This window comes from Chelon labrosus (genome assembly GCF_963514085.1).
Source record: "Chelon labrosus genome assembly, chromosome: 19".
NCBI lineage: Eukaryota > Metazoa > Chordata > Actinopteri > Mugiliformes > Mugilidae > Chelon > Chelon labrosus.
This window is the reverse complement of record NC_140352.1, coordinates 12,165,208-12,178,046: the sequence shown is the minus strand read 5'-3', so window position 1 is coordinate 12,178,046 and position 12,839 is coordinate 12,165,208. Positions and strand designations below refer to the sequence as shown.

At 38.2% G+C, this 12,839-nt stretch overlaps 2 protein-coding genes across 3 annotated transcripts; both read right to left on the bottom strand.

Annotated features, from left to right (window-relative positions):
- Positions 1-568: 568 nt before the first annotated feature.
- Positions 569-3,005, bottom strand: arl4d (ADP-ribosylation factor-like 4D). Its single transcript, XM_084568248.1, has 2 exons — positions 2,751-3,005; positions 569-1,842 (listed from the first exon to the last, which is right to left on the bottom strand). Exon 2 carries the CDS (start codon positions 1,722-1,724, stop codon positions 1,119-1,121), a length of 606 nt encoding a protein of 201 aa, XP_084424374.1. The 5' UTR covers positions 1,725-1,842; positions 2,751-3,005; the 3' UTR covers positions 569-1,118.
- A 1,804-nt stretch (positions 3,006-4,809) lies between these two features.
- tmem106a (transmembrane protein 106A) lies at positions 4,810-10,566 on the bottom strand. Of its 2 annotated transcripts, XM_084567619.1 has the most exons (8): positions 10,469-10,566; positions 9,316-9,521; positions 8,962-9,025; positions 8,685-8,838; positions 7,210-7,350; positions 7,081-7,124; positions 6,919-6,972; positions 4,810-5,679 (listed from the first exon to the last, which is right to left on the bottom strand). In XM_084567619.1, the coding sequence occupies exons 2-8, from the start codon at positions 9,494-9,496 to the stop codon at positions 5,565-5,567; spliced, it is 753 nt and encodes a 250-aa protein (XP_084423745.1). In that variant the 5' UTR covers positions 9,497-9,521; positions 10,469-10,566; the 3' UTR covers positions 4,810-5,564. The 2 variants fall into 2 exon arrangements, with proteins under 2 accessions (XP_084423745.1, XP_084423746.1); XM_084567620.1 differs by lacking the exon at positions 10,469-10,566 and having other exon boundaries at positions 9,316-9,623.
- Positions 10,567-12,839: the final 2,273 nt, after the last annotated feature.

The window sequence follows — 12,839 nt, the reverse complement described above, 5'->3', positions numbered from 1 at the left end:
AGCTGTACTTCTTTTGCTAACTGGGTGAGGAACAGAAACAAGCTTAGGATGCAGGACTGATGTGTGATCACCTTTAAGGTTAGCAAACTGTTCCCTATTTACACACAAACATGGAGCAACATTAGCTGTGTGTTTTAAGCCAAACATTCATTTAGCTCTGTGTAGGACTCCTGTGGGAAACATCTGTTTCTTAAGCCGCTAAATACTCTGTTGTTTGTGGCTCAGCAGGTAGCGTCAGATTAACAGCTTCCAGCTAACACAACCGAAACCAAGTTAAAATGCATGCCAGACAAGCAAAACATTAAACTGAAAGGCGCTGAAATGGATAGCTGAGAAATTTAATCATTTTAAAGCATATTTGTATGTAGTAACAGGCATTCCTCTCACTCATAATCATATTTTGGCCCCAGGTCTGAGCTATCGAGATGTTCGGTTTGTTAATTTAATTCTCTACAAAGAATGTTCTGTACAAGGCTTATATTTATTAAGTCTTCAGTTTTACAAAAATGTACAATTTGTATAAACACTATTATTATACGAACTGAAAAATCTGTGTCTATGAAGGGAATGCACTTAGGATCACTTTTCCATGGCAATCAAACTAAATCTGCGCTGCACTGCTTCATTTCATATCATTTACAAAACAAAAGTCCGTCTGTCCGAGCCAAATACTTGAATAAATATTCTGGGGAAACATCCATACACTCTGGAACAAAAGCAGATATTTAGTGGGGCAGATTCAGAAATTTATTTCATACTTTCTTCACCACACATCTGCCCCGTGGAAGTAAATGTGCTCATATTTTAGTCCTAAAATTCACATGCAAATGTCTTGTTTGTTAGAAATCTTCTTTAAAGCACTTAGTGAAGACTAACTGCTATCAAGATTTCCTTTAAATCTATAGCTTTCAAAGGGCAGCTGCATGATTGCAGAACAAAGAATGTCAATACTGCTTCAGTTATTATGAGCAAATCCATTCCTCCTGACCCCGAGGCCATGTGTAATTGTTGTTTTGTTGGCACAAATCGCTCTCCCATTAAAAGGGACTATTAAGCTTGGAAGCGTCTCAGCAGTGGATAAATCTCCTAAGGTAGCGTCCACTGTGTGAGCCAAGAGTTCATCTCTTTCTGTTCCTGTTGTTCTTCACCATCTTCCTCCTCTTCAGGATCATCTCGTACAGTTTCTCCAGGCCCAGCTGGAGTCCCTGACCGTCCACAGCGCTGCAGCTCTGCACGTGGTGCAGCGTGTACATGCTCAGTTCATGAACAGAAAGCAGCTTCTCCACCTCGCTGACAGACAAGGCCGAGTCCAGGTCCTGTTTGTTGGCCAGGATTAGCACGGGGACTCCCTGGTTCTCTGAGGTGCGGGTGATCTTGTGGAGCTCCACTTTGGCCTCCTCCATCCTCTCAAGCTCGGTGGAGTCCACCACAAACACCAGCCCGTCCGTCCGCCGGGTGTAAGACTTCCAAAGCGGGCGCAGCTTCTCCTGTCCGCCTACATCCCACACCTGGAAGTTTATAGCTCGGGATGTCCCCACCGCCACCTTGATCTTCTCCATGTTGAACCCCTTGGTGGGGATCGTCTTCACGAACTCCTTCAGCTTGAGCCTGTACAGCAGAGAGGTTTTGCCGGCTGAATCGAGGCCGATAACCACCACATGCACAGACTGAAAGCTTGGCAGGAACGGCGTGCTGGGAGCGATATCAGTCAGCTGGTTCCCCATGATTCCAGCCAAGCAGTTCACACCCACTTAAGCGAGGTGACAGATTCCTGATGTTATCCTTTCTCAGTAGATTGGCATTTGTCCTCGGAGGCAGGCGGGATCAGATGGTGCTGGATACCTTATCAGAGCACACAAGCAGAGGCTGGGTTAACATTCAATGAGAAGATAATGGGTGTTTAAGGAATGTCTGCAATCTAGGTGCTAGTTCACAGTGTCACCTAAGGGATCGCAGAGGAGACGCTGGCAATAGATAGCGGCGATTGTCAGTGGAAGAACATTTTAAAGTGTTTGATGCATTTTAATCCCATCAGCGCAGCAGTTCCTGTTGAGATTTATCAATCACTGTCCCACAGTTTAATTTCACACAAACTTGAGCCATTTTTACTTTGGATTATTTAAAACAATCAGCGTCTTTTAAACCGCAGAGCCAAACAACTGGGTGTCTGAGGTTATGTACAGTAATTTTCTTATTTGCTAAGGCTAATCCTCTTAAGACTGCTAAACCTGGAAGGCTTTTCCTGGGGCAGATTGATTTCAGCACAGCGGATGGATAATATGTATTCTATGAGGACTGCTGCAGCAGCACTAATCCGGTTGTTGTTGACATCCTGATACCCATCAAACAGCTGCATTTGGACAGAATACAGCCATTGCATGTTTACAAGAGGACATCTATTTGCTTATGAACCGAAAAATGTTGTTTCTGCATGTTCTAGGTGTCTCATCCAGCAGTAATGTTTTTTTCAGGAGGCAAAATGCATGTCTTTGAACTGATCTTTTCATTGCTTAACTGTATTTGAAGTATATACTTTTATTAATTTTCTTCCTCTCCTGCACGAAACTCTCCTCATCTAGTCTGTACTGCACACATTTTAGCCACTTGGTTAACTGTGCAAATAATTTACCTCAACATCTCCAACAGCGCTTGTAAGATTATCTTTGAGGTTAAGTTAACAAACACGCACGCAGTTTTTTCCAAGACCGCACGAAGCAAAGATTAAAATAATAAGCTGAGCTCGTTCTTACCTTTTTAAATGTTCGTCGGGATCATCATCCACAAGCAATAAACACGTCCATAGCTGGCAGCAAATGATGTTTGTCCCGTCGCTCGGCTCTCCTGCTGCTCTCCTCCTGCAGCACTGAGGATCTCTGGAGGGACTGTGGAGAGCACGGCACCTTAAAGCCGGCCTGACGACACGGACAACTGGAGAGCTGCTCTACGCCCCCTGCATGTGAAAGAGTGAACTGCAGGAGGGGGGACGCTCAAATCTGCACTTGAGAATAAACTGTATTTAAATCTTTATTTTACCTCGCCTTTTTTATTTTTTTATACTGATTGTGCTTATTTAATTCTATAAAAATATTTTAAACATCAAGGACAGAATAATAATATTTCACTTGTGTGTGACAGATGACACTCTGGAGTTTAACTGGCAAATTTGCACATGGAAGCTTTTGGTTGTCGTTTCATTCATTAATTTCACTGTAATATTTTTGATATATACTTACCTATCTTTACAGATTTTGTATGGTCTATCTATCTATCATTTAAAAAAAATCACCTTCCCATAGAGCATTAGAGGTCACAGTTAATACACAGAATAGGGTTATGCCCAATTATCAGGGGACCCATCACAACTTTTATCGTATGATTCTGGTTACATGTACCAATCACACGGCATGGTAGTCACAATCGCAGTCCAGATGGTCACTAATTTAAATAACATCTGAAACTGAGGTCATCACTGAGTTCATTTCGGCTCAGGGTATTGAGTGTGTGCATCCAAAACATTTCTCCATGGGACAGTTTGTTGAGATGATCTCCCTCTCTGTCAGGCATCCTGACCTCCTCAATCCCCCAGAATCTCAGTGAAGAAGGTGAACCGTGGTTTGCTTCAGCACAATGCTTTCCAGCTGCATAATCCATGTTACCTGTAGGGACTGCAGTTCTCCGCTCTGATATTCATAGTTTCAGGGAGCGTTTCCATATATGCAAGGCCAGATCTACACATGCCAGTTGTTGTCAGTCATGTATTTTTATTTAGATATATATTTTAGTACATGAGAATCGTGGGTGCTCTTCTAAATGAAAAACAATGGGTGGGATCTTACAGAAGTCCTTCAAGGAGTACATGCAAGTGTCACCAGAATGCCTTTCATTATTCCACAGATAAATTAGTACACAAATACATAAAAGTATAAGAGTATCTGAAAACAAAGCTAAAACAAAACAACACAACTAGACTTGCTTGGGATTTTCTCAAAGACATTTCACCCCTCATGGGTGAGTCGTTGGAGTACCACTAATTGTGGAAATAAACAGAACAGCACCCAGGTTAATCTGAGCAACACCCTTTATTTCCAGCTGAGTATCCGGTCGTTACAGACTTCAGTCACGCGAGTGACAAAAAGTGGGCAGCAACCACAGATGTACTAAATAAAACTCCTAACTAGTCTTTTTAATCTGAAGAACCATGACCTGGATGAATAAGAAACTTCAGAGACAAAAGTACAAGAGTAAAGTGTCAAACATATATGTACGCAAAAAAATATAAACATCCCTGTCATCGTTTATCTTTTGATAAAGATTAATTTCATTAAACAAAAATTCCCTTATACTATCATATACAGCAACTTGTACATGTACTGTGATTCTGTAATAATGCTTTGGCTCCACCATGTGTACAAACTCTTAAAGAGCAGGAGGAAATATTCTCTGGTCAATCTCACAAATGAGATCTTGAGCTAAAAGAGTCTTGCTGATTACATTAATAAAAACAAAAATGTCTGATTAGGATTAATATTTGTAATTCTCAGTGGTGGTATACAGCTGAGAGCTTTGAGGTATTTGCACTATGAGTATTTTATTTGATTTTATTTACATGATAAAATAATTGTAGTTACTTTACCAAAAAAGATTTGACTTGAGCTTCTAAAACATATACATTAAACTACAAAAATTCCAAATACTTTGTGCCAATTTCCCAAAATTTGACAAAAGATTAAGGCTATTAATAATAAAAAATATATATATTTATCATGATGAAAATAAACAATGTATGAACCTTGGGGTTAAAGTTGAAATTAGTTGCAGCTTTACAAAAATACTTAAACATTATTTCTATGATCTCAACCTGTTTCAGCATTGACATGTTCTTTACATGTGTGCTTGATCAGTTATATTTTAATTATATAACACTGTGGATTCAATTTTTCTGCATTGCATGCTCATACTTTAAATATTTAAGTAAAATTCCCAAATCATAACTACGTACTTTTACACACAGTAACTACATACTTTTACATAAGTGCATTGTTTATTCTTGTAATGGAGAACTTCTACACTGTGGTATTTGCATGCGGATTTAAGTAAAACCAACCAGTGGATTTCCTTCGTACCGACACTACACTAAATGTTTTTTAACTCGCCTTTAACGTCACCCTTAAAACCACAAAAAAAGAAGAAATGAAAAAAAAAAACACAATCTGCCACAGTTTAATAAAGTGCAAATGAAAAACAGAGGTCAACATCCAACAACACAAAAATTAAGCTACTTAAAAAGCATAGTGACATTTACATTACTATACAATACTGTTTGAATTGCACATTATGAGACATTTGATCTTGTGATTAACTCACAGATATCACACAAAAAAGAGCAAAAATTATCCTTGCTAAGACATAGGAAGCATCAGTATTTATAAACGACATTGTAGTGATTGATAGTAACCTCACAGTATGCTCTGACAACATACAGAATAAGACGAGACGTATTGTCACAGCGGTTATTACTCACATATTCAGATGAAATACAAAGAGGATAAAGGTATGGTGACTTGTCATTTGGATTTCACAGGATGAGGGATTGTTGAATTTGTGCCACAGTCAATATATTCATAGGCGTCCAGAGACAGCTGCTCCGTGTGAGACATGTAGGAAATATTCATCGTCATTCTGAGGGGAACAAAAGAAGAAAAAAAAACATACTTAATCCTGTTTTTCTAATGTTTTAAAGCTGAGCTAATCAATATTTCTATATTAATAATGGATCCTTTGGCTGTGTGTGATGTAAAAGAAGCTGATATCGAGAAAAGAAGCCACGATAAATTATCACCTAACTCTGCAGATACCCACAACTGAACAGCCTGGTTTATACTTCAGCAACTGATCTTTGCTGAACTTAAATTGTATCCTCCGTTTTGAGGTATTGTGGTCTATGATGTTTAGTTATATTTCTGGAGGGGGTCAGGCTACAGCACAAGCTATGGGGTACAGAGTATGGAGCTATGCTGTACCATGTGTACCATAGATCCAACAGAGAAGCATATATCTTACTTGAGGAACATTTTATTGTCTTTTAGCTCTTTGTTTTGTAGTAGTTACATTTCTGGAGAGGTGCATGTCAACTACGGCACTAGGGTCTGTGCAGGGTCTACGTATGCTCTGCACTGTCACCATAGCTTCTGCGTCAATAGTCTAAACCTCCTATTACTCAGCACCAAAAGTGTAGACAGAAAAAGCTAGTGGAGATTTAGCAGCTTAAGAGCCACATAATTTTCTCAGGCATTGGTGGAGACCAAAACGGACCTAGAAGGAGCATAAACATTTATCTTGGCCAGAGACATGTCTCAACAAGAGAGCAGTTCAGTGTCATTATTGCTTGCTATCACATATCAAATTGTAATACATATACTGTATATTATATTGTATGCCAAAGTCAATAATTTGTCTCATCACAAGAATAATGTGTATTGACTGTTGACTGTTTGGTGTGCAACTTGAAAACAGGACACTACGTACAGCAAATTATTAGCCCAGTATGACAATGTTATTTGCATTTACTTGCCCCTTAAGCGCAAATGTGTCATTCACTGTTTACAGAAGAAACTGCTGACCACATTTGAGACTCATCAAAACCAGAAATGTTTCCTGTACAAAACAGAAGTAAAGCAAATGAAAAAGCCACATGCTTGTTTTTGTGGGGAAGATCACATCCAGTTTTGCTTAATTCAAAAAGCAGCACAACACTGAGTTATCAGAAAGCAGATTTAGAGATTTGACCTGAACGTATAATGCGATTGTGCTTTGTGACCTGACACTGCAGAAGAATGATGCCTCTAACACCCTGTGGGTTTGAGATAAACTAACGTGTCTGCCTCTTCCGTTGGTTTCTACATTGATATTGACACTTACTGCAGCTGCAGAAATAAGGTGTGAATCTTGAAAGAGCTGGACTTGCAGTAAGATCTGAAAGAGATGTGTGGACATGCTGAATTCAGACATATAAACAGTAATGGTGGATATGTATTTTTATACAAAACTGTGATGTTTTGAATTTAAAGGTTCATTTCTTACACTAAGCCTTTGTCTGTAAGAGGAAGGTCAATTTCAATGGTGTACTGCAAAAGGTCAAAACACAGAGGTAAGAAACATACTGCACGTCAAAGATATATTATTGCATATTCTATTCTGCGTGAAACTCACCGATTTCTGTGACCGGGGCTGGATGGCTGTCATATTAGATATCTTGGTCTTACCCATGACCATGTCAGCAATCACCCCCTGCATGTTAAACTCAACAATCTGCAGTGGGAAAAAGTTCTCGTTGGAGATGTTGATGAGATTCTGTAGAAGGAAACACGCAGCTCGTCAGATGCAACCAACACACCTTTCCATTAATAAAGAGTCTCAGGGAACATTGACCTTCGCATAACTGTGGCTGCTATCTGCAGTCTGTCATGTGAATGCAATTTAGGCGACTCCTTGTGGATAGTGATTTGACAAATACCATAAAACAGTTGCTAGGGATGTCTGGTTACCATAGTTGGAAAAGTAGACTATACATACTGAATGAAGAATGATATACTGTATGTAGTGTCATCATTAGTCATCAAACAGATTTTAAACTGCTGCTGCTGCACTTGTCATAATCAAGGAAGAATCAGTTTCTGATGTGTTTAAAGAACATAATAAACAGATCCCTCAATTTTTTTACGATAAGTGAGCTAATTTTTTTACGATAAGTGAGCTAGTACCCAGAACCGGATTGTATTTCATATGACTTATACGATATGATACTGACGCAATATACAACCAGCAGTCAATATCTATCGCCAAACAAAATGCTTACAGTGTTTGAATCTGGGTATCTGTGGAGACATTCCTGCTTCAAATTTGTACAAAGATGGAATGTAACATTAATAATTCACCATTTTCAGGAGGGTTGGTGTTGGCTATCATTTGACAGACCCTGCTAGCTGTTTTCCCTGTTTCTTATCTTTGTGCTAAGTTAACCAGCAGCTGGCTGTATTCTTAGTCAAGTTGCCAATGTTCATTTGTTTTAACAGTGACCACAACTGTAAAGTAGCTAAAAGGAAAATGTGTTTGCTTTCATATGTGTAACTTAAATAACTCCAAATCTCATGAATCCATTTACGGTCAGAAGCTAATGGAAGTTACTGCAACACTGCAAAGCTATGCTAGTTTGCTTTCAGCATAACTAGTCATATCATGTTACATAACTTTTGAATTAGTTCCTAAGTGAACTGTAAACATGCTGGACATCAGTTCTGTTTATTTAGAGGAAAAATAAAAACTTTAAGATTAGTGTTGAGTGTAGCTAAGAAGCTAGCTTTGAGTCGACAAAATTAGCTTAACTCATGTTCGGATGCCGAGATTAGAGCCAGAGGGCACATTTTTTTAAATGTAATTTTAATATGTGTGTCATTGATGCAAGTCTTACTACATATTATTTGCCTCACTAATTAAAACATTTGTTAAGGATAACAATCTTTTAATAGGCAAACAAATGTCAAATAGTGTTGTCTTAGAGACTGTGTTTACATGGACATGCGCATCCCAGTTTTGATCGGGTTCTTGAAATATCCTGTTTTGGTGATTATAAACATCATATCCAGATTTCAAAAGACCGGACAAGCCTCTGCATTGCAGTTACTTACTGTCACTTCCATTTCAACTGTATCTGGGGAGAAGTACACTGTCACTGACATCACAGACACTGGTGTCAGGGTGATACTCCGTGGGAAGAGGAAAAACAGAATCAGGCAGCAAAGAAGGAGACACACAACCATGGAGACGAAAACGTACAGCTTCCTGAAATGCACAATTGTTCATATTAAATGACATGGTGCAACAGTGCAAGTCCTCTCATAAGCACAAATCCACTGCAGACTTTATAAAAGCACACACGCATGCTCATACAGGCCTATTCCTTACGTGCGTCTGGGTTTCAGCCTCACGTCATTACATGGTATTACGGCAACTAGCTGGTCTTCGTGACCTGTCAACATAAACAAACAGAAGAAAAAGTACTTTTTAAATTGCAAACATGAAGTGAAAGTATTTGGCTTTGTCTCACTTCCAGTTTTTTGGAGATGTGGAATGCAACACAGTGTCGGTTTTTAGCAAAGGAAAGATGGCTGACTATTTGGACTCTCTTCCTAAACTAAAAAGGGAAAATCAGGAATATAATGCCTCATCTTGGGGTGTAGGTTCATATTAATGCAGTAAATATTAACATCAAACATTTAAACAATAAACATTTAAAATCTGACTTTTCAGCAAACCAACCTCTGGGAATTCGTCCAGTGCCTCGACATGTTGGACAGGTGTCTCCTGTAGCGTTTCCAGTGGCGTTTCCATTGACGGAACCATATGGGGGAAAGTACTTCAGTGTTTTCGCTGTCTCCATCCCTTCTGTCCAGTCAGGATCCTCTACAGTTTTGCTGTTGTGGCCAGGCCTAACCACCATACTTTATAAGAGGTAAATGTCCAACCTAAAGTAGAAAACAAGAGACCAGACTTGTATCGTCGTCTTTCCTGAGTCTTTTCCAGCTACCTGTTGCCTTCCTCGCAAACCCTTAAATGACCAATAAAGCACATATTTCCTACAACTGTCACGAGGTGAGCAAAGTCTACACTGTGGTGGCAACAAAAAAAAAACACCTCAATGAAATTATTTTATAGTTCTATGGTCCACTATAGAATCATAAAACTAAATGAACTACTAAAATGGCATTAAAAGAAGAAGCAAAGCAATGTGTTGGATTTTAGATACAACAACATCAGATCTTGAGGCTCAGGATTTTAAATAGGTTCAGCATCAACTTTCAGTATCACATTCAATGTTCCATTTCCTGCTGGATGACATAAATATAGCAGACTTGCAATGATGCAACAAGTACTGATAATGACTGTGTCATCCTTCGCGAGATACTGAATCACTCTGTTCTGATGATGCAAAAGCTGTGAGTTAACAAGAGTTTATTTCCTGTTTACTGCGATTTTGAATTGCTTTTACACGTACATTCTATGTGTTTAATTTGAATAATTTCAGCTGGACATGTGGCTTTAGATGTCTTCGATCTTTCTTAGGAAGAGGAAACTCAACTGGTTTGTTCTGTTTGCTGAGTTGTAGCTCCACACAGTAAGCCTACATTAAACATTGATTAGCATGCACTCACTTTAAAGCCACTTACAAAAAACGTCTGGCTATATTTTTTCTTCACTTTCCCTAGCTACATCATAAATCATTCATAACATATACATATGCAGTATTCATCCAAAATCCAAAATGAATCCAAAATATGAATTAAATGCATGCCTACAATTGTGTTTTCAGTGCTTAGTAAATTTAGAAATCTGATTATTGCTGTTTAATACAGAAGGCTACACCACATCTTTGTAATGAGAGTTTAATACAACAACATTAAGATGAACCTACCTTCAGTTTTAACTCCAAATATCGCCTGGTGAAGAGACATAAATTCTGCCGATGGCCATAAAATTTCAAAACAAAGAGAGCCGAGTAGCTGCTTCCACAAAACTAGAATCTAGTGGGAGGAACACTTCCTCGTTCTTTAGGTAACGGATCAGACACTACTGCAGATCACATGTGCTTTTCTTGCTTCATACAGCACTACTACGCAGTTCAGATACACCCAAAATAACAGGCACTATTATACTTTGAAATTCAGTTGCAAGTACACACATGGATGCATTAAACTCATATATTGTCACAGAGGAAAAAAAATGTTTCCTGCTGCTCTTTTGAGAGCAAAGCCAACTCCACTCTGCCCCCTAGCAGTTGCAAGAATTAATGTTAGTTTGCGTTAGATTAACAGAGGTTTTATTTTAATAGCGACCACAATTGTAAAATAAATTTTGGAGAATTTTTATATTTGTTGCTCAGCTTGACTTTGCCTGTTAAATACATCCAGTAGCTGGTTACCTTAGCCCAGCATGATGCCAGGAGAAACGGGATCTACTCAACACCCCTTGCTTACTAATAATTCATCATTGTACAAATATATAAGTGTAAAAGCAATAATTTATCATTCCACAGACTTGACAGTTTCCTGTTTTTCCGCCTTTGTGCTGAGCTAACCAGTTGCTGGCTGCATTCTTGGTCAACTTACAAATGTTGGTTTATTTTAATAGTGGCCACAACTATAAAGCGGTTGCTTGACATGCTTTTCTGTTACATAACGTGGCCACCCTTAGCAAAAAGTAGTATACTTGAAGTTCATTTTATTAAGTATGCTTGAGTATAAGTATAGGAATATACTACAGACCATGTACTTGTAGTGTACTACAAAGTATACTAATTTAATACTTCTTCGGACTAAATTGGAACATTTTTAAGTTTATAAAAGTATACTTTAAGTATACTTTATAAGGTCATTTTAAGTTTACAAAAGTACACTTTCAAGTATACCACAAGTACACACATCTATATACTACTAGTGTACTAGGTATATACTTCTAGTCCACATTTTAGTTTATAAAAGTATACCACAAGTACACTCTTCAGTATACTACTAGTGTACTAGTTATATGTTTTAGTTTATAAAAGTATACTCTAAGTATACCACAAGTACACTCATCTATATACTGCTAGTGTACTAGGTATATACTTCTAGTCCATATTTTAGTTTATAAAAGTATACTTAAAGTATACTTTTATAAGTAGACTTAAAGTATACTTTTATATACTTAAAACGTTCCAATTTAGCCGGAAGAAGTATTAAATTAGTATACTTTCTACACTACAAGTACATGGTCTGTAGTATACTTACTATACTTATACTTATACTCAAGTACACTTAATAAAATGAACTTCAAGTATACTACTTTTTGCTAAGGGCACATCTAGCAGGATCATGTTTTCCTGCTTAAGGTGTTTCTCTCAGCAGCTGATTTTAGTCACACACACCTTGTAATGTTCCACAAAGATTTATCTCTTGAGATTGAGGCTCGAGGTTCTTGGGGCCAAAACACAGACATGGATTCTGATCAGTCTTTCTAGTTTGGGACTAGGGTCGAGAGATACAATAGCCAGGCTCAAATAAGTATGAGTCTATAACACAGCATTTGGATTTATGTGGTGCGTGTCAACTGATACAGAAAAATACCTCTGCACGCAGTTGAATAGTCTTACCATCAATCAGAGCCATTTTGTTGGCGCTCAGATGACATGTAGAACTACATCGTTGTTAGTCTTCCGTCCGTCACCACATAAATCCCAACCAAACAATCTTGCTCCATATTCGGTTCCAGTTCCAGTCCAACGCCACAAAGGTTGGACTGGACGGGGAAGTTAGTCTGGCTTGTGGGACAGTATTTTGCTTTTAGGTAAAAGCTAAGCTAACTGGATGTCATATATGCTTTTAATTTTACCACACAAAACAATTACAGTGGTATCAATCTCCTCCACACTTTTTGACGAGACAGCAAATTTCCAGAATTCAAAATTAATTATAAATCTTAAAACTTATATTTTCAGTCATATATTGTGTAATTCAGTAAGAAGTGTCATTCCAAAATGAATGAGCAAATAAAGAATGACACCATATGGACCTCTGAATTGGATATTGGCCCCTAAATCCTCAACGCACTCAGTAATCCAACTCTGAAGCATAAAAAGGCTGTTTAAAGGTTGCCATAAACACAGTATAATCAACACATAGTAACCTCTGTACTTCCGACATCACATGGTTAACCTTTTCCATAATGTAGCGTATCAACAACAGAAAAAGGTGCACAGTATTGCTTGACCTATATTTTGAGATATTCCATTAACAGAGAGGCAAGGA

Excerpts from the sequence above, each read along its gene's own strand:
- arl4d (XM_084568248.1), bottom strand. The coding sequence starts at position 1,724 with ATGGGGAACCAGCTGACTGATATCGCTCCCAGCACGCCGTTCCTGCCA.
- tmem106a (XM_084567619.1), bottom strand. The coding sequence starts at position 9,496 with ATGGTGGTTAGGCCTGGCCACAACAGCAAAACTGTAGAGGATCCTGAC. Across the intron at positions 7,125-7,209 it reads AGCCCCGGTCACAGAAATCG|TACACCATTGAAATTGACCT; the intron begins GTGAGTTTCACG and ends GACCTTTTGCAG. Across the intron at positions 5,680-6,918 it reads ACCTTATTTCTGCAGCTGCA|AATGACGATGAATATTTCCT; the intron begins GTAAGTGTCAAT and ends TGTTCCCCTCAG.